The sequence below is a fragment of the Manis javanica genome, chromosome 2 (assembly GCF_040802235.1).
Source record: "Manis javanica isolate MJ-LG chromosome 2, MJ_LKY, whole genome shotgun sequence".
NCBI classification, from domain to species: domain Eukaryota; kingdom Metazoa; phylum Chordata; class Mammalia; order Pholidota; family Manidae; genus Manis; species Manis javanica.
In genome coordinates, this window is record NC_133157.1 from 123686208 (window position 1) to 123712033 (window position 25826).

General features: G+C 36.6%; 1 protein-coding gene across 9 annotated transcripts in view; it reads left to right on the forward strand.

Moving 5' to 3' along the window:
* Window positions 1–25826, forward strand: part of UPF2 (UPF2 regulator of nonsense mediated mRNA decay) — a 167803-nt gene that overhangs the window by 65791 nt on the left and 76186 nt on the right. For all 9 annotated transcript variants that reach the window (XM_073229317.1, XM_073229314.1, XM_073229315.1 and 6 more), the window contains 3 exons: window positions 5273–5422; window positions 6514–6617; window positions 11073–11158. In XM_073229317.1, coding sequence (XP_073085418.1) covers window positions 5273–5422; window positions 6514–6617; window positions 11073–11158 — 340 coding nt within the window. The remainder of the gene's footprint in view (window positions 1–5272; window positions 5423–6513; window positions 6618–11072; window positions 11159–25826) is intronic.

Consider the following 25826-nt stretch of genomic DNA (forward strand, 5'->3'; position numbering starts at 1 on the left):
AACAGAATATTAGCAAACTGAATTAAAAAACATATCAAAAAGATCATCCATCACAATCAAGTGGGATTCATCCCAGGGATGCAAGGATGGTACAACATTTGAAAATTCATCATCTTCATCCACCACATCAAAAAGAAGGACAAAAAGCACATGATCATCTCCATAGGTGCTGAAAAAGCGTTTGACAAAATTCAGCATCCATTCATGATAAAAACTCTCAACAAAATGGGTATAAAAGCCAAGTATCTCAACATAATAAAGGCCATATATGACAAAACTACAGCCAACATTATACTTAACAGCGAGAAGCTGAAAGCTTTTCCTTTAAGATTGGGAACAAGACAAGGATGCCCACTCTCCCCACTTTTATTGAACATAGGTCTGGAGGTCCTAACCACAGCAATCAGACCACACAAAGAAATAAAAGGCATCCAGATCGGCAAGGAAGGAGTCAAACTGTCCCTGTTTGCAGATAACATGATATTGTACACAAAAAACCCTAAAGAATCCACTCCAAAACTACTAGATCTAATATTTGAATTCAGCAAAGTTGCAGGATATAAAATTAATACACAGAAATTTGTTGCATTCCTGTACACTAACAATGAACTAGCAGAAAGAGAAATCAGGAAAACAATTCCATTCACAATTGCATCAAAAAGAATAAAATACCTAGGAATGAACCTAACCAAGGAAGTAAAAGACCTATTCTATGAAAACTATAAGACACTCATGAGAGAAATTAAAGAGGGTACCAATAAATACATCCTGTGCTCATGCAAAGAAAGAATTAATATTGTCAAAGTGGCCATTTTGCCTAAAACAATCTACAGATTCAGTGCAGTCCCTATCAAAATACCAACAGCATTCTTCAATAAACTAGAGCAAATAGTTCTTAAATTTATATGGAACAATAAAAGACCCCGAATAGCCAAAGCAATCCTGAGAAGGAAGAATAAATCAGGGGAATGATGCTCCCTGACCTCAAGCTCTACTCCAAACCACAGTCATCAAGACAGTTTGGTACTGGCACAGAAACAGACCCATAGACTAGTGGAACAGACTGGAGAGCCCAGATATAAACCCAAGCATATATCATTATTTAAAATACAGTAAAGGAGCCATGGATATACAATGGGGAAATGTCAGCCTCTTCAACAGCTGGTGTTGGCAAAACTGGACAGCTACATTTAAGAGAATGAAACTGGGTTATTGTCAAACTCCATACACAAAGGTAAACTCAAAATGGATCAAAGAGCTTAATGTAAGTCATGAAGCCATACAACTCTTAGGAAAAAACAGAGCTAAAAATCTCTTGGACATAAACATGATGAGCAAGTTTTTCATGAACATATCTCTGTGGGCACGGGAAGCAAAAGCATAAATGAACAAGTGGGACTACATCAGTCTAAAAAGCTTCTGTACAGCAAAGGACACCATCAATTGAACAAAAAGACTTCCTACAGTATGGGAGAATGTATTCATAAGTGACATATCTTAATAGGGGTTGACATCCAAATTATATAAAGAGCTCACACACCTCAATATACAAAAAGCAAATAATCCAATTAAAAAATGGGCAGAGGATCTGAACAGACAGTTCTCCAAAGAAGAAATTCAGAAGGTCAACAGGCACATGAAAAGATGCTCCACATCGCTAATCATCAGAGAAATGCAAACTAAAACCACCATGAGATATCACCTCACACCAGTTAGGATGGCTGTCATCCAGAAGATAAACAACCACAAATGTTGGTGAGGATGTGGAGAAAGGGGAACTCTCCTACACTGCTCTGGGGAATGTGAAGTAGTTCAACCATTGTGGGAAGCAGTATGGAGGTTCCTCAAAAAACTCAAAATAGAAATACCATTTGACCCATGAATACCACTCCTAGGAATTTACCCTAAGAATTCAGCAGCCCTTTTTGAAAAAGATATGCACCCCTATGTTTATTGCAGCACTATTTACAATAGCCAAGATATGGAAGCAACCTAAGTGTCCATCAGTAGATGAATGGATAAGGAAGAGGTGGTTCATACACACAGTGGAATATTATTCAGCCATAAGAAGAAAACAAATCCTACCATTTGCAACAACATGGATGGAGCTGGAGGGTTTATGCTCTGTGAAGTAAGCCAGGCAGAGAAAGAGAAGTATCAAATGATTTCACTCATCTCTGGAGTATAAGAACAAAGTAAAAACTGAAGGAGCAAAACAGTAGCCGACTCACAGAACCCAAGAATGGACTAACAGTTATGAAAGGAAAGGGACTGCCGAAGATGGTTGGGAAAGGAGGGATAAGGGGAAAAGGGGGTATTATGATTAGCAGACATAATGTATGTGGGTGGGGCATGGGGAAGGCTGTACAACACAGAGAAGGCAAGTAGTGACTCTATAGCATCTTACTATGCTGATGGACAATGACTGTAATGGGGTATGTGGTGGTGACTTTATAATAGGGGGAGTATAGTAACCATAATGTTGCTCATGTAATTGTACATTAATAATACCAAAAGAAAAAAAAATTAGGAAAGTGCTGAAAAATTGATATGGACTGTCTTGTTGCAGACTGTGAATAGCATTTAGAAAAAGTTAATATGATGTAGATATGATCAATAAGCAGCTTTTTGCTCTACAAAGGTTATTCTGTCAAAGTTTGTCCGTAATGAACTCAGTTTTCCACTGCATTGCCTTCTATATGCAAATTGTTGAGCTTTCCTATAGATGATGATTTAGACAGGTTGGTAACTATAAATCTATGATCACCTACGTCACCCTGGTCCTCGGCACTGCTTGGAAACTTATCAGCATTTTTGTCTTCAATTGCTGTCCCACTGTCTACTCTCACGCCATAAGACACTTGTATTCTTTCTCCAGTTATCATTCTACTTCTGTCTTCAGCAGGTCATGCCTGATACAGCACTTCACATAGAAGACAGAAGCCATCCGACAGAACTCTCTCAACATTGTGCCCCTCCTTATTTATAGATCTGTCTGCCTTCGCCTTTGTAGAAGAACGTCTCTTCCCTAGTGATGAGGTGAAAGGCCACCCTTTGTCAAAGGCCTGCCCATCTGAGTCTTGTCTCCCTGTTTCTCCTGGGCCCCGTGCAATTCGTTATTCCCTTCCAGTATCTTAAAAATCAATCTCTGTCTCTCTCTCGCACTGCTGGATCCTTACCTCAGTACTCAACATGTTGTCATCTTTGAAAAACAAAACAGAATAAATAAAACAAGCAAAGTGAATACTCCCGAAATTCCCTGGGTCTCCTATCCCTTTGCAGCTGCTGTCCTGTCTCTTTTTTAAGCAGTCCTTGTGAAAGAAGTGGCTATATGTAAATTCTTCACTTTCTTACCTCATTTTCTGGTCCATTCCATTATAGCTCTAACTCCCTTCTCTTTTTACCAAAGTTACCAGTCACTTTCGTGTTGCTTTATTTCATGGACAGTTTCCAGTCTTTGTCTCATTTGAGCTCTCAAACCATTCAGTTTATTAGTTCCTTCCTGGAACATTTCTTTCCCATGGCTTCTGTGGTACTAAACCCTCCTGATTTTTTTTTCTACTTAACCTTGGGCTTCCACTTTCACTTGCTTTTTTAAATGTCACTGTTTCTTAGGGTCAGATGGAAGAAGAGGGAGTAATCAGTTTAGTAATTAAGCCTAGTTAATCCAATCTTTGAAATGTGTCAGTTCTTTTCTCTTTACTGGTACTTATCTAAGCTGTATCACCTCTTAACCTGGGCCTCTATACAATACCTTCTACCTGGCTGACCTGATTTTGCCTTTGCTCTCTTTATGCATTCTAAGAAATTAAATTTACTCTCCTGCCTAGTATCTTTTAATGGCTTTAATTTATCTGGGATGTAATATAAACTTGCTAACTTGGTACCTGCATAGTTTGGTCAGTTCTTCGTCTCCTGTTTCTGTTAGCACATTACCCTTACTTTTTTCTTTTTAGTCTCTGAAGCAGGCCAGTCTTCTTGCCTCATGGCCTTCATACATTGCTCTGTTTTTCCCTTGGAACCCCTTCCTCACCATCCCACTTGACTCCCTCATGCTAATATATGAGTTTAATTTCCTTAAATTGTACATTTTTTGAGAGCAAAGTTCACATTTTAAACTTGTTCTGAGTATGTAATAGCTATTCAGGAAGTGTTGGTTTTTCAACATCCAGACAACAGGGAACACTGGGGAGTAGTGGGTGCTTCCCATGGGTAGGTATTTTTTGCCTGATGGAAAGTTGTATCCTTGGTGCTTAGAACAATACTTAGCAGTGTGTAGGAATTTAAGTGTTAGTTGAATGGAAGGATGAGTGAGTGAGAAAATAGTAGTCTTTCTCCATTTAGAGGCAGTAAAACCAATCCATTCTAATTAGAGCTTTAATTCTCCCAAATATGATAATGGCATCATGTATCAATAAAACACTTCTGCTTTCAGGCCAGAAATTATGAGGTTAGAGAATGTAAGAGAAGATAAGGCTAAGAAATACAGTAAATTCAGCCACTGATACTGTAACTGCCACTCCAAGCATAAGTTCTTGAACTTGGGTTTTTTTTGTTTTTGTTTTTGTTTTTTCTGAAAATTAAAAAAGTTTTTCTACTTCTGAAAATTTTCAGTTTCAGTTGTTGAAAGCAGGTGCACTTCCTGTTTCTTTTTTATACTTCTTATAAATAGCCTTTTACCATTTCCTGGCCACTGTCCTTTGTTTTGTCATATTTTTTTGGTTTTCTCTAACACCTGACATCCAACATAATAAGGATGTTTTCCTAATTGGTCTTTTTACATCCAGTGTTTCCCATCTCTGATATATCTTACATATTGTTGATAAGTTAATTTTCATATATCATATTTAAATGTTATCTCCTGCTCGTAACTCAGCGAAGGTAAAGTTAAAGATAAAATCTTAACTCATCTTGGAGTCTGAGACTCTCCTTAATCTGAGTCCACTTTATCTAGATAATCAACTTGATTTCCCCCTCATCTTTACTACAAATCCTCATGTCATGTATCTCTCTATCTATCCATCTGTCCATCCATCTATCCCTTCAGTAAACAGACAGCATCCAGAAGCCAAAAAGTTAACGGTCTTTGTTCTCAGTAAGCATAATATATGTTATAAAATCTGAATATATTAAATTTATACTTGGTTTTGTTGGCAGGCATATATATGTAGATTGTAAGACAAATGATGAGATTTTGTAAATCTTTGTCTATTTTTTGCAGCAGGATTTCAATATGACTTCTAATTCAAAGATACCCATTCTTTGTTCTCAGAGGCAAAAGAACCTAAAGATAATAAGGAGGTATCAAATCCTGATGATTTGGAACTTGAGTTGGAGAACCTAGAAATTAATGATGACACCTTGGAGTTAGAGGGTGGAGATGAAGCTGAAGATCTTACAAAGAAACTTCTTGATGAGCAAGGTAAGCTCTATTTTCCCCCAAATTATAGTTTTTGATTTGTTTTTATACTGAAACTTCATGCCTAAGAATATGGATCTTTACTCTTAATTCCCTGTTTTCCTGTAGTTTCCAGGCCATCACTTTTTTTAGAATTTGATTTAGAATAGAAACACACATCCCATATTATGTGACTACAAGTTTTAGTGGTTTTCTCATTCTAAATTCTACATATCTTAATAGGTACACTTTGCTCTACTTCCCTGCTTGTCCTGAATTTATTTTAATTCTGATATGTAATCTTAACATAAGTGTATTTGAAAGTTACTCTAAAATGGCTGAGAGATAAGGACAATTAGCATGTCAGTTCATCTGTAATAATTTTATCTGTCTTTATAACTGAGTAATATAACTGAGTAGTTAGTAATAAAAATACTACATTAACTATTTCCTAAATACTTCCATTTAAGTTTCTGTATTAGTTAGGATTCTTTATTAGGAGGCTACCTTTTAGTCAGTATTGCTTTTCTCTCTATTGGCTTCATTGTTTCCTATGGCAGATCCACTTTATCTTCCATGTCATGAAGGGAGAGCAGGTATGGCTGGGGTCTGCACCAGGCTAGTGACATCAAAGGAAAAGAGAGCTTCTCTCGCACCTTCTTGTATATAAGAGTTGTGGAAGGACTTGGCTAGAGCTGTGTCATGCTTACCAGTGGCCAGGAGGACTGGTGGTGTGCTGTGTTTTGGCAGCCCCTTCTCTGTCAATCCTGCGGATTGCCTTCAGAAGCAGCCACGAGAGTGCTGTTAATTGAAGACATTGGGGAAAGGATGCTCAGCCGATAAAAATCACATAAAACTTACATTTAAGATTTTGTGTCCAATGTAAAACTTTGACTTTTTATTGTCAATATCTGAAGAACTAGTGACTTGGGGTTATGATTCTAGAGATACCCAAACTTCTTAGGGTAATATCTCAAAAAATCCTTCATTTTTTTTTTTCATGACTAAGAAAAGCTCTATATTGTCTATTTCCCAAGTAATTTATAGTTGGATGTTTTTGTTCTTATGTTATCTCTGTGTTTTTTTAACCTATTTAAAAACTGCTTTTATGTTAGAACAAGAGGATGAAGAAGCCAGCACTGGATCTCATCTCAAGCTCATAGTAGATGCCTTCCTCCAACAGTTGCCCAACTGTGTCAACCGAGACCTGATAGACAAGGTATGATTGTCTATGTAACTCTAAGCAAGCACATAGACCTTGTAGGATAGCTCTATTAGCAAAAGTGTTATGCTTTGGAGACTCTTTTAGCCATAGAATAACCCATTTCTTCAGTTGGAATCTTACATGAGAATCCAAAATAAACACATAAAATTGGAGACACTGAATAGATAATTCTGTGTAGGGGTGGAATTGTTTCTAGACTCTTGTTGGGTTGACACAACACCCCTTCACATACAGACCCTACCATTTAGAAAATACTGTTTTAGACTAGAAGTTCTTAAAGTCTCCTCTGTAGATTCCTGGTGTCTTTTGAGGCACTTTCAGGGGGTCTGTAAAGTCAAAATGATTTTCCATACTAAGGTTTTTTTACCCCCTTTTCACTGTTCTGAGATTTGCAAAGCTGCTGGTATCTTAGCACAAATCTAGATGCAGTGGTAGCAAACTGTTCTAGTAACCACTGTATCTTCACGGCTTTGCATTTGCAATTTAAAGAATAGTGTCACTTTCACTTAAGAATCTCTGGGTGAATCCATAAAAATAAGTCATTTTATTTTATTTTATTTTAACCTTTGAGTACACGTCCTTAAATCTAACAAAATGGGAAGGACGTATAAAGCACTTCTGTTGTCTCAAGGTTGTCTTGAGAAGAGCCACTTGTGTGATTGAGTTGCAAGCTGAACTAGTTGCTTTTTTCATAGAATATTGATTTTACTATGACTTTACATAGAATGCCCACTAGGATGAGCCTACTAGTATTTTTCTAACATGAACAAGATGAGCTTCTCACTTCAAGGAAAACAACTGAACATATTTATTGCCAAGAAACACATTTGAGGTTTTAACAAAAATTAAAATTTTGGAAAGCTTATGTCCATCCCTACAGGGTTTGGCAGCTTTACAGTTCTTTTCTGAAATGACTTTATTGAGTTTTCTGATAAGATTGGTGGTGATATTAAATAAAGTAATTTTTAAATATTATGTATGTGTATGGAAGGTCTACGTAGCTCAGTGAACCATTGTTGTAAGTGACCGATACACAGTGTTTACAAAATCTTGCATGGTGCTAGAGATCCACTCAGAGTGCAAGACCAAGGGATTTTGATCTGATAGCATGAGAGCTTCACTGATTCAGTTTCAGATTCCATATTACAACCAATCCTTAAGAAACCACTTTTTAAGTGGTGGTATAGTATCGAAGAATATCTACAGTTACTGCAAAGGATATTAAAATACACCTCCCTTTTACATCTACATATCTGTGTGAAGCCAAGTTGTCTTCCTGTACTTCATCCAGAACAATACATCACAATAGATCAAATGCATAAATAAAACGAGAATACAGTTGTCTTCTGAAAGAGTGCAACTGTCACTAAATTTTTTCATTTTGAAAAATGTATAGTTATTTCCAAAAAATGTTACGAACAAATAGATTTCTTGGTATTTTTAAATGAACTAGTATCTTTAAAGATTCTCAGTTTTAATTTTTAATAAATGCTGACAAATGTAATCCACATAAAGTTTTTTCAGGTTGTTAATAAATTTTAAGATTATAAAGGACTCTTGAGAACCACAGTTTGAAAATCTCTGTTAGGTCATTTTTCAGTCAAAGTGTATATACTCTTATCTTTTTTTCCCATAATGCTTTAATGGTTCCTTGGAAAGAACAATAAAAGTTAGGTTATTTTATATTTTAGCTTGTTTAGCTCTTCAAATAATTTAAATGTATTTCATTAACTATTCATATAATCAAATAGGCTTGAAACTCTAATTCTAAATTGGCTTCTGGGGTAATTAGGTCAGTGTATAGTTTTCAGAAACGTAGTAATTACCGCGTTTATTTTCTGGATTTTAAAGAGATGCTTTTAAAATGTCTTCTAGAGAATATAGCAGAAACCACCTCTTAGACAATCACTTATGAGTTTGAGGTATGGTTGAATCTTTCCCTTGCTAAATGTTCATATATTCATTGGATATGAATAGAGGGTGAAAGACAGACAGATACCTTGGCACTCCTGCACACACCCACACTCCATTTTGAGTACTGTAATGAAAGCTGAAGGTAGGAAGGATCTCATCAGTTTTGTGTACTAGTAACATTATTGTTACTAATTTTCTTTGGAAAGTAGCCTTTAGTGCTCATCAGTAATAAGAACTATTGCCAGTAATGACTGTATATTAAATTCTGAGTTCACTCTCAGGGTCAGATGAAAAATAGGGGCCACTCTTCCCTTTTGGACTCCTCTGAGAGTCAGAGGTTCCTCTGAGAGCTCCCTCATGAAAGGAATTTCTTCCATATATTTTGGCAAAGGTCCAAATTGCTAAAGAGGTGAAAGTATTTGGGAAATGAGCAGAAAACTGAGAATTTTTTGAATTCACTGATTATGTAAAAAATATAACCCAAAGTGAAAGCTTGTTTTAGTTGACTTCTGTGGGTAATAGCATGGTATTGCATGTATTTGATGATCAGATTTTATTTTTAATAAAATAAAAAAATGGTTGTTGAACCATGTACCTGAAATATTTTGAAAAAAGTTTTCAAAAAACTGTTCATTGACTTGTCAAGCAGCAGTTGTAACCCATGCAGACAGACAACACTAAGGTGACTCCTTTGCTTCCTTCTCTTTTCTTAGGCAGGATTGGTTCAATCTAAAAATCAGTGTGCATGTTAAGCGTTTTTTTCCTTCTTAATTTCCTCAAATTTATAAATTTTCGAAGTTTTTGCACTCATGTAGTCTTTTATTCATTTACTCAAAATATTTATTGAACCCCTACTGTATATACCAGTTCATTGACAAGCTTTATGAACTCTTAATCTGAAGGTTTTTGAACACTGTAGTTTTTTTTTTCATCTAATGGCCTTTGATTATTGTGGTAGAAAAAGCTATTATTTCCTTCTCTATCTTACAAAACATTTAGACAGATTATACAAAGCTATATGTATTTCGGAGGATAATGGTCTAATAGTTACTGAAGTACATTTCATTTTTTGCCTCCTAATTTCTGTTGAAACATAGGCCGTTATTAGCCATTTAAAGTTTTTCTTAATATTTTCAAAAATATTGATTTGTGAGTTTTTTCCCCCTTTGTGTATGAAATTTTCCAGTGTTAACCAGATCTCTTTTCTGAGGACATGCCTTTGGGATTTTTATTTAAGAGGCCCACAGTTTTTCAATGGTTCATATGGTTTTAGCTTCTTTTTTTGTTATTCTAATTAGCTGTAATAAGCTTTACTGTTACAGAATGCAAACTTTGAAACTATTCTTTGTCCTGCCTATGTAAGCCGAAGAAAAAGTTTAAATTGATTTTGCTCTCTTGATTAATTGATGTAAAGTTTTGATCTTGGTGAATACTTACTACTTGGAGTTTGTTTCCAGGGTTTGAATCGAATCAACATTAGTTGTGCCATTTATTTCTTCAAATGTTTTAACCAAATGGGAGGTATTTGAGTGCATCACTGTCTATAGTGAAGAAATCCTTTATATAGTTCAGGGAAATATGAGGATCCTTTATTTGAATTTGATCTTCACATCTACCTGAAGATTGCGATTAATGTTAAAATGGTTATGTAAACCTATGAGAGGAAAATATTTGAGATTCTTAAAAGAGGATATTTGATAACAGTTTATTCTTTTTAAAACATAACTTGTCATTTTCTTAAGCCACGTATATAAAAAATGTTTTAACATTTAAAAACATACATGCCTGTATTTTACAGATACCCAGAATTCATATTTTTGTTTTCCAATGACTTTCCAGAATATGCACCTCTCCTAGTTTTTCTTTTACACTTACTTTAGACATGTTGATGAAATACCAAACACAGTTTTGTTGTTAAAATACAGAATATATATATATAACATATAAAATAAAGTGGATTGCTATGCTAAATGACAATTTTGGATATTTATTATAGAGTCCTGTGATTTGATATCTTTCGTTTAAGTTAACCAGATCTGACTGTTGACACAAGCTTTTTAGTCAGTGTTGAGTTATTCTTAATGTGTTCTTAGGAATAATCGGCCATCTGTGCCTATATGTCATGCCTAGTTTAACTTTATTCCTTATTGATCATCCTTAATAGTGTTAGTAATTTCTGGGCTTCTGGTAAGTATTCTTGCTATTTTCTAGTTCTATCAGAATATTCCTGATATTAACTTTATTTCTTGAGGTCAAAGGCATTGATTGCACATTTCATATAATTATTTGCCTAACTGTGTGATAATAGGTCTTCAGTCTACACATTTGAAGTTGTGTTTCTAACACTAGGTTGCAACTAAAAAGTTTGTGAAACATATTTTTAAGATACAGAAGGAGAAGAAGGTTTAAGCTTAGTGATCTTTTTGTTTGGGGTATGCTTAAAATCATTTTGAAATGTTTAGGAACAAGTAGAAATCCATTGTAACATTCAGGGTTTCTTTTTTCAGTAGAAAACTTTTGCTCTTTCTCCCATAGGCAGCGATGGATTTTTGCATGAACATGAACACAAAAGCAAATAGGAAGAAGCTCGTACGGGCACTCTTTATAGTTCCCAGACAGAGGTAGGTATTAAAGAGTAATTTGTGTTTTCTCTCTGCATTGATTTAAGAATTTTCTAATTGAGTCATATAGATGAATATTTTTATTTTATAAAATTATGTACTCCATTTCACCAAACCTGAGATGCCATCAGTTGAGAGGTGCACCATTGTTTTTTATGTACAACTAAGAAGGAAAAATATTGCCAGTTACTTTTAAGGCTTGATTGTGAGACAGATTCTGCTTTTTATTTGTAAATGGAAGAAAGTATCTGCCTTGGATTGATGAAAACTCAAATATTTTTCCCCTTAGAATCTTGGACCAATTGTTTTCAGGTGATCATTTTTTTTACTTTATACAGTAGGGTATTTCATTCCATATTTTTCTTTTCAACTGTTTATTTGTTTGAAGAAACGTGTAACAATTATCTGGACTTAATGTAACACAGAATAAACTGAAGTTAGCAAAAATAAAAGGTGTTGTTAACAAAAGATACCATTCACTGAGATTTAAGTAGTTCACTAATAAAAGAGCATTGTGTCTCCCTATATCCCCATTCTATCCCACTCCATCCACCCACTCCCAAAAACGTCTTTAAAATCTTCAAGAACTATATACTGTTTGGTCTTATGCCAGTCATATTCTTTATAACTGAATTTATCTGCCTGACTCAGCAGATATCTGCAAATTAGAAGTAGTTGGAATCTGCTAGAAACACAGATGTGAAAAGTAGTACAAAGTGACAATTTATGGTTTAAGAAGAGAGAAAAAAATATGCAAGTATTTAAAATGCATAGTAGTTAGAGCCATGAGGAAGAGACCATATAGTCTTATATACCTGAAATGTATAAATATAATAATTTGGGTTTCTTATAGTCAGCCTGAGTGATCAGAAAATATCAAATTATCTCTTAAAATTTATTCATTCATACCTAGTTCATTAAGGGTCTGCTGTATACTATGATCAGTGCTGGAGGTAACAGTGGTGAACTAGACAGATTTGGCTCTTGCATTGGAGAAGAAAAGAGACAAAGAACTTGGAAGTCTAAGTTACCAAGAAGAATCAGCATGCTTTGAAGTATATGGCAAGTGAAATAGATTGATTTGGTAGTCAGAGAAGGCTCCCTGGAAACAAGGGTCATTTAATCTGATGAGTCCTGAGAAAGGAATTAGCTAGGCTAGGGCTAGGGGAGCACAGGGAATGTAGAGCCTTTCTGATAAAGGCAACAGTCTGTGCAGAGAGAGGCAGAGACAGGAAAGGTCATGGCATAAAACCTGCAAAATCTGCATTCTTGGTTTTCCTGGATGTTGTTCTCTAGGCTAAGCTGCAGGAAAGAGGCCATGTTACATCTTTATCCCCAGCACTCTGCACAGTGCCTGACAAGTAGAAGGTGATAAAATTACCTAACACGATATTTAATGCCCTTTCTTATCTAGTCCCCTTTGACCATCTTCAATCTAATTCTATCCACTCTTTTGCAGAATCCTGATCTGTAATGATCTCTTGAATACTCTTTGCTCTCTCTACTTCCAAGCTTCTGTTCTCTACTATATTTACAGTACCCTTTATTTTTCCACTGAACATCTCTGGCTTACCCTTTAAGTGTTAGCATAAGAATTGTCTTATTTGAACACTTGTCCTTAATCCCCTTACATAGATAGAGGTGCTCTTTTCTAGCACTTTGAACACCGCCTTCATACAAAGAATTAGGCACATCATATCCCAGTGCTGGTTTCCTGCCTTTTTCCCTGCCAAACTGTAAAAACTGTAAGCTCTGTAAAATAGAGGGCTAGATCTTCTCATTTTGTATGTCTCCAATGTCAGGTGTAGTATTTGGTGTATAGTAAGTGCTTGAAAATATTTCACAAATTAATGTTGGTCATATGCAAATTTAAATTTTTATTTTAAAATCTAAGTAATATATTCACAGAATCAAAACCCGGCAGCATATGTAACATCCAATGCTGAAAAGTATCCTTCCTCTTCTTGTCTCCCCATCTACCCAGTTCCCACTCCTCCTCATAGGAAGCCACTGTCTTAATTTTTTTATTTTATTTTATTTTTTTAAAATTTTTATTAAGGTATGATTGATACATACTTTTATGAAGGTTTCACATGAAAAAACAATGTGGTTACTACATTTACCCATATTATCAAGTCCCCACCCGTACCCCAAATGCAGTCACTGTCCATCAGTGCAGCAAGTTGCCAGAGATCCACTATGTCCCTTCTCTGTGATACACTGTTCTCCCCGTGACCCCCCACACCATGTGTACTAAACGTAATACCCCTCAGTCCCCTTCTCCCTCCCTCCCCACCCGCCCTCCCACACCCCTCCCCTTTAGTAACCACTAGTTCATTCTTGGAGTCTCTGAGTCTGCCACCATTTTGTTCCTTCAGTTTTGCTTCATTGTTACACTCCACAAATGAGGGAAATCATTTGGCATTTGTCTTTCTCCGCCTGGCTTATTTCACTGAGCATAATGTCCTCCAGCTCCATCCATGTTGTTGCAAATGGTAGGATTTGTTTCTTTCTTAGGGCTGAATAGTATTCCATTGTGTATATGTGCCCCATCTTCTTTATCCATTCATCTACTGATGGACACTTAGGTTGCTTCCATATCTTGGCTATTGTAAAAAGTGCTGTGATAAACATAGGGGTGCATATGTCTTTTTGAATCTGAGAAGTTGTATTCTTTGGGTAAATTCCAAGGAGTGGGATTCTGGGGTCAAATGGTATTTCTATTTTTAGTTTTTTGAGGAACCTCCATATTGCTTTCCACAATGGTTGAACTAGCTTATATTCCCACCAGCAGTGTAGGAGGATTCCCCTTTCTCCACATCTTCGCCAGCATTTGTTGTTCTTAGTCTTTTCGATACTGGCCATCCTTACTGGTATGAGGTGATATCTCATTGTGGTTTTAATTTGCATTTCCCTGATGATTAGTGATGTGGTGCATCTTTTCATATGTTTGTTGGACATCTGAATTTCTTCTTTGGAGAACTGTCTCTTCATATTCTCTGCCCATTGGTTAATCGGGTTATTTGCTTTTTGGGTGTTGAGGTGTGTAAGTTCTTTATATGTTTTGGATGTTAACCCCTTGTTGGATATATCATTTACAAATATATTCTCCCATACTGTAGAATACCTTTTTGTTTTGTTGATAATGTCCTTTGCAGTACAAAAACTTTTTAGTTTGATGTAGTCCCATGAGTTCATTTTTGTTTTTGTTTCCCTTTTTCAAGGAGATGGGTTCAGGAAGAAGTTGCTCATGCTTACATTCAGGAGATGTTTGCCTATGTTGTCTTCTAGGAGTTTTATGGTTTTATGACTTACATTCAAGTCTTTAATCCATTTCAAGTTTACCTTTGTGTATGGGGTTAAACGATCATACAGTTTCATTCTCTTGCATGTAGCTGTCCAGTTTTGCCAACACCAGCTGTTGAAGAGGCTGCTGCTGTCTTAATTCTTCATATCCTTCCACAGTTTCTCTTTCATGTACAAGAAATTGCAGTCATAGATTCTTATATTTCCTGATTTTTCACCAAGGGCAGCTTATTGTATGCATTGTTTTGAACTTTACTGTTTTCACTTACCAGTATATCTTGGAAATCTTTTCTGTGGATATATAGCATTGCCTTTGTTCTCTTCCTTTAAAACTGCAGTGTTTTGAACGTACTACATTTAACCATTTCATACATTCCAGTCTTTGGCATTACAAACAATGCTGTATTTGTGCTTCCCCTTTCTTTGTTCTTGTCTTAATTACATTAGCTAATGGTTTATCTATTTTAGATTTTCTCACCCCCACCAAAAACTTCCGGGTTTATTATTTATGTATTTATTCTTCTAGTTTACTCTTTTCTTACTCATTATTTTACCTTTTATCTTTCTTAATTTCTTCTTTTTTGGTTTCTTTAATTTTATTCCTTTTTCGGCATCTAATATGTTGTCCTCTGAGCATGGTTTTAACTGTCTCTTAGTTGCAACATGGTAATTTCTCTTTTGATGTTTTCTAGAAATTCTCCAATTTCAGTTTGTATTTCCTTTGTTACCTAAGTTGATGTTCAAGAGGTTGAGATTTCCCAGTAGTGGGAGTTTTTTGTTTTGTTTTCTGACTTAGTAATTCGTATTTTTATTGCGTTGTGATTAGAAAATGCTATTACTTTTCCTTTTTTGAATTTTTTGAAATTTTCTTCATGATCTATTATGTAGTCAGTTTTAATGAACATTGCATGAGTATTTTTTTAAAATGTTACATTCTTTGTTTTTATGTGCAGGTTTAAATGTATTGATCAGGCAGGTTTGTATTATTAAATAGATATTTTATTAAGGTCTTTTGTTTCTTGATCTTTTTCATCCACTTGCCCAGGGGTCAGGGGCTGAGAGGTGAATTAACGACTACTACTGTAATGTGTCATTTTTCCTAGTAACTACCATGGTTTTAGCTTTCTGAATGTTATGCTGTTGTGTTATTTAGTGTGAAGGTAAAATTTATATCTCATTGTGTCTTGTTCTTTTTGTAATTATGAAGTGTTGTTTGTTTTATAGAATATTCCTTATGCCTAAATACTTCCTTATCTGGTATTAAGATCAGAATTTCTACTTTTTTTTCTGGTACACTTTTTCCCTTCCACATTTTTTTAAAATCACTTTATTTTAGATGAGTCTCTTTTGTATATTATAGAACTGAATTTTACTTTGAGATCCATTCTGAAAATTGTTTCTTATAATAAGTAAGTTAGGCTACTTACATTTTTGATAAATCAGCTATGATTGGCCTAAGCTCCGTTATTTGTCTTTTTGGTTTAATTTTTTCAAAGTCTTTCATTATGTGGTCTGTTTGTATTGTTTTATTTAATGTATGTATTTTGGTGTCTGGTTTTCTGATTGGAGGAAGATTTGCATTTTATTTTAGTGGTTGCCTTTATGATTATAGGCTTGCTTAGCTTTCGCTTATTTAGGCAGTGTCCATTGTTCCTGCCATGATGAAGTGAGCTGTGTTCTCTTCCTTTTTTCTCACTCCTCCTCACCCATCTAATAGCAGTCAGTTATGTTACCTTCTTTTCCTTTTTTACTCTTAAATGTACCTGTCAGCTCTGAATGATTTTTAACTGTCGGCATGCAAGTAGGCAGGCAACAGGCTTACTGGCTTCCCATTATCCTTTCTATCCTTCCTCTGTGTTTTATTTCTATGTTGGTAACACAGTGTGAGAGGGAACATAACATACATATTCTAATTTACCATTCTAACCCCCTCATTTGTTTTTATCTTAGTTCTACAGTTTGAAATATTCCACATTCCCTGCCTGCCAGTCCTTTCTCTGGTTTCCCTAGTTACCTGTTGGTTTGCTGAAGTTCATGTAATAATTTTCTCAAAAGATCTTGGGAGAAAATGCCCCTTGATTTCTTGTATGTTCAGAGTGATGTACCTGTGGGCTTTTACTTGAAGGACATCTTAGCTAGTTGCCAGATGCTCTTGATTATCTGGCAGTATCCCCCAAGTCAGCTGGCATTTGATACTACTGTGGAGAAATCTGAGGCCATCTGCCTTTTTTTCTTTTTCTCCTTTGTAATTGACTTGGTCATTTATATGACTGCCCATATCGTTCTTCCTCTAGTAAATCCAGAGACTTCCCTAGGATAGATATGCATTGGCATTGATCATTCTGGGTTATTCCCCATGTCCTTCCAATTTTCATATTGAGTATTTCAGGGAAGTTTTCCTGATTTAAAGATTTTTCTATAAATGTCTTTAAATAGTGTTCTTTTTCCTTGTTTTGTTTTTCTATTTTGGGTACTCGCTGTTGAATGTCCTTTGTTAACTGTCTATCATATCCTACTAATCACTCTTTTCAGTACCTTTTTTTAAAAATTTTTTTTCATTAAGGTATCATTGATATACACTCTTATGAGGGTTTCACGTGAAAAACAATATGATTACTACATTCACCCGTATTATCAGGTCCCCCCATGCCCCATTGAAGTCACTGTCCATCAGTGTAGTAAGATGCCACAGAGTTACTACTTGTCTTCTCTGCTACACTGTCTTCCCCATGACTCCCCCCCCACCCCCAGCATGTGTACCAATCATACTACCTCTCAATCCCCTTCTCCCTCCCTCCCCTTTGGTAACCACTAGTCCCCTCATGGAGTCTGTGAGTCTGCTGCTGTTTTCTTCCTTCACTTTTGCTTCATCATTACACTCCACGAATGTCACCCTTATCTTTTTTATCCTCTGCCTCTTTCTCAATGTTTTGTAAAGTCTCTTCTCCCTTGTGCTCCCTTCCTCATTTCTTCTTTCAGAATTCACTTAATATTTTTAAAATAATGGCAAAATTAAATTAATCATGACCAGAGTTTTCAAACATTTCATGGCAATATTTTTTTGGTGAACTTGCTAGGTTTTAAGGAATTTTTCCTTTTCTTTTTTCCTTTATATTTTTATAATAAATTGTGGTTAATAATAATAGTAAAACTTTAATAAATTTTGGAGATCTGCCCTGTTTGGGTTAGCTGCTTTAGGTTTGACTTGTGGCTTCTGTAATTTACCTTGCACTGTATCTGAACTGATTAGACAGCTTCAGTCAAGCCTTATGCAACATTTGAGTTTACAGACTATTTATCTCTTAATTCCTCTGAAAATGAAGTTTACAAACTTCATCTTATATGTTGTCCTGGCTTCCAGGGTTGCCATGGCATGGGAGGCAGTGTGTTAAACTCAGCTCATTCCTAGGTGCCTTGCATGAGAAATGACATATCACTTCCACACTCTGCCTAATGACCAGGGTACAAGATCACTGGGACAGTAGAGAAGCACATGGAGCACTGGGTGAGCATTATTGCCTTTGCTGCAGGAGTTTTCATAGGGATTTGATTTTGGTCATTAATTTTTTATTTCTCTTTAAGTTACTTTACTGAAAACAATAGCAGAAATCTTCATTATGGTTTGGATGGAAAGGGTGGAATTTATAAGTAGCATTGACTTTTTGCAGGGATCTCTGTATTTTATGTACATTTCAAATTGAATTATATAAAATCTCTAATATAAGAGCAGATGTGTAAAATGTACACTTTTCTAGTGTAAATAGTACTCTAGTCTTTTCTAAAGATATCTGTGTTCAGGTAAAACTTTCTCAGTCTTTTTAATGTTCCTTCCTGAATGAGTTGGAAAGCCACAGCCTCTGTTTATAATAGCTGTAAAATGGTGTATTAGTGTCTTAGACCAGGTTGATGTTTCTTAGTTGGCTGTATATCTTTACTGATCAGAAAAACCTTTAATTTTGGAGGTCTTCTTTTAATCTCCAGGTACCTTTCTGTCCTACTTAAAAGATGTAGCTTGTCCCTGAGAATTATAGCTTGGTCCCTAGGTAGGCTGAGTAGAAAGATAGTCAGTATTCAGGAGCCAGTAAGCCTGCTCACATGCCCTTTCTCCCTGCCTCTGTGTACTCACAAATCTTTCTCCATCTTTTATTCATTCCATCTTGAATAAAAGAGGTAACTGGCAGCCTTCGGTGGGGAACAGAGAGGGCTAGGTCTAGAGTGAGCAGCCTGGAATATTCTTTGGGGCAGCAAGTTATTAAGGCATTAGGGTAGCAAGTTATTCTTTGAAAGAGGGCAGGAAATACCACCTTCCTTTGGCTTCTGTTGTCAGGTGGGCTCACCATCCATGGAGGCCCACCTAGATTCTCCCTTAGTAATGGGTACCTCCCTCTCTGTGTGGCATTTTCTTTTCCCTACCCTCCCAAAAGGACATGAATCCTATTGAATGTCTTCCTTCTTTTCTGTGGCCAAGAGTCCCTCCTTCATCCATCCATCCTACCCAGCCTAAGGTAACCAAAAAAAAAATGCTAACAAAACCAGAAAGAGAGCAAGGATTAAAGATAGCTGAGTAAGAGGTGAGACAGAGGTCTCCTCTCAAAACCACATATAATATGAAAATATAATTAATATAACTAGTACTGAAAGAGCAACAGGAAAGAAGGCTGCGCCAGACTACATACACCTGGAGTAAAGCACAGACAGACCTCATGGAACAGGGTAACATACCAAAGCCGTGATCCAGCAGGACCCAAGTCCTTCCTGTACCCCAGCTTATGGGCAGGAGGAAGAGAAACAGAGCGATGAGGGAGTGGAAGCCTAAGTCTTCTGAACATCCAGTCCTGGAGATCTTCCCTGGGAGCATGAACCTACATTAAATGGTGCTCTGGAGATTAGTGGTGTTGGAAAGCTAAGACAGGCAAAATGCCTGGAGAGACTGAGACTCTAGCCAGTGTTGGAAAACAGGGATCCACATCGGCCTGCTCTGGGACAAAAGAAAGACGGGTGGTCTGAGAGGCTTCCTAGCAGCGAGACGGCTGCTAAAGGGGTGGGGATTGTACAGAGCTTGCTGCTCGGGAGAATGGATAGGTGGACAATGTTGTCTGGGCATGCTCTGCCCAGCAGGTTGGGAACTTTCAGGAGCTTCAGGCACTCCATTCCTTGGCTGGCTACTCAGCTCCAAGGTCTTCTACTGTGATATGCAGCCTGCTGCACCTTCTTCCAGGCCTGCTGGCACCAGCTGGCAAATAGGCAGTCCCTGCCCTGGTGCTAGTAGAGCCAGAGGGAGGCCCTGCCTGTGGCAGCTGCAGATTCAAAGAACAGAGGCTTACACCTGTGTGCTCAGCCCACAGGTTCTGACAGTGAAGACAGGCACTGCAGCTGGGAAGCAGGAAACAGTTCTTTCCTCCCCCCAGGACCAGCTCCACTCCCTTGTGACCCCTGACATCACTCCAGGGCTGAGCAGCTTCAGAGACTAGAGCTTCTGGACACTGGAGGGTGCCACGTACAAATATGATATGTCAAAGGAAACTGGTTCAAACAGAAATCTCACAAACACCAGAAAAAGGGCCAAATGAAACTGAACTTACCAATCTTCCTGAAAGAGAGTTCAAAATAAAAATCATAAACATGCTCATGGAGGTACAGAAAAATATTTAAAAACTCAGGGAAGAATTTAGAATGGAGATTCAATCATTACAAAACAGTATCAGAAATGAAACATACAATGGAGGGATTTAAAAGCAGATTAAATACAGTGGAGGGGATGGTAAATGGAATAGAAATTAGAGAAGAGGAATACAAAGAAGCTGAGGCAAAGAGAGAAAAACGAATCTCTAGAAATGAAAGAATTATTGAGAGAACTGTGAACAATCCAAACAGAAGAATATTCGTATTATAGGGGTACCAGAAAAAGAGAGAAAAAGGGATTGAAAGGATATTTGGGGAGGTAATTGTGGAAAACTTCCCAATCTGGGGAAGGAAATAGTCTCTCAGGCTATGGAGGTGCACAGATCTCCCAACACAAAGGACCCAAGAAAGACAACACCAAGACATATAGTAATTAAAATGGCAAACATCAAGGATATGGACAGACTATTTAAGGCACCAAGAGAGGGAAAAAAAGATCACATACAAAGGAAAATCCATCAGGCTCTCATCAAACTTCTTACAGGCCAGAAGGGAGTGGAATGATATATTTAATGCAGTGAAGCAGACAGAAACCTTACAGGCCAGAGGAGAGTGGAATGATATATTTAATGTAATGAAGCAGAAGGGCCTTGGATCAAGAATACTCTACCCAGCAAGATTATCATTTACATTTGAAGGAGGGATTAAACACTTTCCAGATAAGCAAAAACTGAGAGAATTTACCTCCCACAAACTGTCTCTACAGTGTATTTTGGAGGGACTGCTACAGATGGAGGTGTTCCTATGGCTTAATAGCTGTCACCAGAGGAAATAAAACCACAGTAAAGAAAGTAGAACAATTAATTACTAAGCAAATGCAGAATTAAATCAACTACCCCAAAGTAAGTCAAGGGATAGACAGAGAGTACAGAATATGATAACTAATACATAAAGAATGGAGGAGGAAGAAAAAAAAACCCTTTAGATTGTGTTTGTAACAGTATACTAAGTGAGTTAAGTTAGACTCTTAGATAGTAAGGAAGTTACCCTTGAGCCTTTGGTAACCACGAATCAAAAGCATGCATTAGCAATAAGTACATACCTATCGATAATCACCTAAATGTAAATGAACTGAATGTACCAATCAAAAGACATAGAGTCACTGAATAGGTAAAAAAGCAAGACCCATATGCAGCCTACAAGAGACTCACTTCAAATCCACAGATATACACACCCTAAAGGTGAAGGGATGGAAAAATAATACATGCAACTAATAGGAAGAAAACAGTAGTTGCAGTACGTGTATCAGACAAAATAGACTTCAAAACAAAGAAAGTCACAAGAGACAAAGGACGTTACATAATGATAAAGGGATCAGTCCAACAGAGGATATAACTATTATATATATCTATGCACCCAACACAGGATCACCTACATATGTGAAACAAATACTAACAGAATTAAATGGGGAAATAGAATGCAATGCATTCATTTAGAAGACTTCAACACTCTACTCCCTCCAAAGGACAGATCAACCAGACAGAAGATAAATAAGGAGACAGAGGCACTGAACAACACACTAGAACGCATGGATCTAGCAGACATCTACAGAACACTCCACCCAAAAGCAGCAGGATACACATTCTTCTCAAGTGCACATAGAACATTTTCAAGAATAGATCATACACTAGGCCACAAAAAGAGCCACAGTAAATCGAAAAAGATTGAAATTGTACCAACCAGCTCCTCCAACCACAAAGCTATGAAACTAGAAATAAATTATGCAAAGAGAACAAAAAAGCCAACAAACACATGGAGGCTTAATAACATTCTCCTAAATAATGAATGGATCAATGACCTAATAAAAACAGAGATCAAGCAATATGTGGAGAAAAATGATGAAATAATTCAACACCACAAAATCTGTGGGATGCAGCAAAGGCAGTGCTAAGAGGGAAGTATACTGCAGCACAGGCCTACCTCAGGAAAGAACAATCCCATATGAAGAGTCTAAACTCATAATTAATGAAACTAGATAAAAGAAGAACAAGTTAGGCCCAAAGTCAGTAAAAGGAGGGACATAATTAAGATAAGAGCATAAATAAATAAAATCGAGGAGAATAAAATAGAAAAAATCAATGGAACCAGGAGCTGGTTCTTTGAGAAAATAAAATAGATAAACCTCTAGCCAGATTTATCAAGAAAAAGAGAGAGTCTACGCACACAAACAGAATCAGAAATGAGAAAGGAAAAATCACTATGGACAGCACAGAAATACAAAGAATTATGAGAGAATACTATGAAAAATTATATTCTAATAAACTGGATGACCTAGAAGAAATGGATAACTTTCTAGAAAAATACAACCTTCCAAGGCTGACTGACCCAGGAAGAAGCAGAAAATATGAACAGACTAATTACCTGCAACAAAATTGGATTGGTAATCAAAAAACTGCCCAAGAAAAAATCTCAGACCACATGGCTTCACTGCTGAATTTTATCAAACATTTAGTGAATACCTAATACCCATCCTCCTTAAAGTTTTCCAAAAAGTGGAAGAGGAGGGAATTCTTCCAGTCTCATTTTGGAGAACAGCATCATTCTAATACCAAAACCAGACGAAGACACCACAAAAAAAGAAAATTTCAGACCAATATCCATGATGAACATAGATGCAAAAATACTCAACAAAATATTAGCAAACAGAATTCAAAAATACATCAAAAGGATCATCCATCACAATCAAGAAGGATTTATTCCAGGGATGCAAAGATGGTATAATATTCAAAAATTTATCAACATCATCTACCACATCAACAAAATGGACAAAAAGCACATGATCATCTCCATAGATGCTTACAAATCATTTGACAAAATTCAACATCCATTCATACTCTCAACAAAATGGGTATAGAGGGCAAGTATCTCAACATAATAAAGGCCATATATGACAAATCCACAGCCAATATCATACTTAACAGCAAGAAGCTGAAAGGTTTTCCTTTAAGATTGGGAACAAGACAAGGAAGCCCACTCTCCCCGCTTTTATTCAACATAGTTCTGGAGGTCCTAGCCAATGCAATCAGACAACAAAAAGAAATAAAAGGCATCCAGATTGGTAAAGTTACATATGACATGATATTGTACATAAAAAACCCTGAAGAATCCACTCCAAAACTACTAGAACTAATACCTGAATTCAGCAGAGTTGCAGGATACATATTAATACACAAAAATCTGTTGCATTCCTAACGATGAACTAACAGAAAGAGAAATCAGGAAAACAATTCCATTCACAATTGCATCAAAAGAATAAAATAGCTAGGAATAAACTTACAAAGGAAGTGAAATACCTATACTCTGAAAACCAGAAGACACTCATGAGAGAAATTAAAGAAGATACCAATAAATGGAAATACATCCCATGCTTATGGATAGAAAGAATTAATATTGTCAAAATGGCCATCCTGTGTAAAGCAATCTACAGATTCAGTGCCATCCCCATCAAAATACCAATAGCATTCTTCAACGAACTAGGGGAATTAGTTCTAAAATTCATATGGAATCACAAAAGACCCCGAATAGCCAAAGCAATCCAGAGAAGAAAGAATAAAGCAGGGGAGATTATGCTCCATGACTTCAAGCTCTACTACAAAGCCATAGTAATCAAGACAATTTGGTAATGGCACAAGAACAGACCCATAGATAATGGAACAGGCTAGAGAGCCCAGATATAAACCCAACCATATATGGTCAATTAATATATGATAAGGGAGTCATGGACATAGGAAATGGAGAAATGACAACCTCTTCAACAACTGGTATTAGCAAAACTGGACCAGCTACATGCAAGAGAATGAAACTGGATTATTGTCTAACCCCATACACAAAAGTAAACTCGAAATGGATCAAAGACCTGAATGTAAGTCATGAAACCATAAAACTCTTAGAATACGACTTAGGCAAAAATCTCCTGAATATAAACATGAACAACTTTTTCCTGAATGCATCTCCTTGGGTAAGGGAAAAAAAAGCAAAAATGAACAAATGGGACTACATCAAGTTGAAAAGCTTTTGTACAGCAAAGGAAACCATCAGCAGAATGAAAAGGCATCCTACAGTATGGGAGAATATTCTTGTAAATGACATATCCGACAAGGTTTTAACATCCAAAATATATCAAGAACTCACACTCCTCAACAACCAAAAAGCAAATCACCCTATTAAACAATGGGCGGAGGATATGAACAGACAATTCTCCAAAGAGGCCCATTAAAAGATGCTCCATATCGCTAATTATCAGGGAAATTCAAATTAAAACCACAGTGAAATATCACCTCACACCAGTTAGGATGGCCAACATCGAAAAGACTTAGGAACAACAAATGCTGGCCTGGATGCAGACAAAGGGGAACCCTCCTACACTGCTGGTAGGAATGTAAACTAGTTCAGCCATTGTAGAAAGCAATACGGAGGTTCCTCAAAAAACTAAATATAGAAATACCATTTGTCCCAGGAATTCCACTTTTAGCAATTTACCCAAAATATACAAGTTCTCAGATCAAAAAAGACACATGCACCGCTATGTTTATTGCAGCACTATTTACAATAGCCAAGATGTGGAAGCAAGCTAAGTGTCCATCAGTAGATGAATGGATAAAGAAGAGGTGGTACATATACACAATGGAATACTATTCAGCCATAAGAAAGAAACAAATCCTACCATTTGCAACAACATGGATGAAGGTAGAGGGTATTATGCTCAGTGAAATAAGCCAGGCAGAGAAAGACAAGTACCAAATGATTTCCCTCATTTGTGGAGTATAACAATGAAGGAAATAGCAGCAGACTCCCAGACTCCAAGAAGGTCTAGTGGGTTAAAAGGGGAGAAATAGGGGAGGGCGGGTGGAGAGGCAAGGAGGGAGAAGGATATTGAGATGTATTATGATTAGTGTACATGGTGGGGGGGGGATCATGGGAAAGACAGTGCAGCACAGAGAAGACAATTAGTGATTCTGTAGCCTCTTACACTTGTGGACAGTGACTGTAATGGGGTATGGAGGGCACTCGATAAAATAGGTGATTGTAGTAACCACATAGTTTTTCATGTGTAACCTTTATGAGAGTGTATATCAATAAAACCTTAATAAATAAAAAAAGATAAGATTGCCAACGTGAAGTAGTCAGAATAAAATAAAAGACAGACAAATGTGTTATTTATTTGAATGCCTACGATTTTGAGAACCCATAGATTTTATGTACGTACTGGTTTCCCCACTATCTGAAAATAGAGATTCCTATGAAACTTTCATAAACCAAAATGACAAAGTGATACAGCAGTTACCATTCATTTATATTAAAAAAGTTAAGCCTTCTGAGACCCCAAAAAACCCTCACTTAGGCTCTTCTAATACTTCAGGAAACCGCGTGATAATGAATACATTAAGTAAATCACGACAAAGCACATATGTTCACAGACACAGCCTCGAGCTCTGGGGGCTTGATGCTGAGATACTGAGTGTGGTTCCTGGGGAAGGAGCTTGGTGGTGGGTGTACACTTAGCCTCTAATGGCTTGTGAAACCAAGGCTGAGCTTTATTCTTACATTTCACCTTTGTTCATAAAAGTGAAAATCTTCTTTGGCTTTCTTGTGGTTAGCAAAAACTCCTGAGGTAGGTCTTTTTTTTTTTTTTTTTTTTTTTGGTATCATTAATGTGCAATTACATGAGCAACATTGTGGT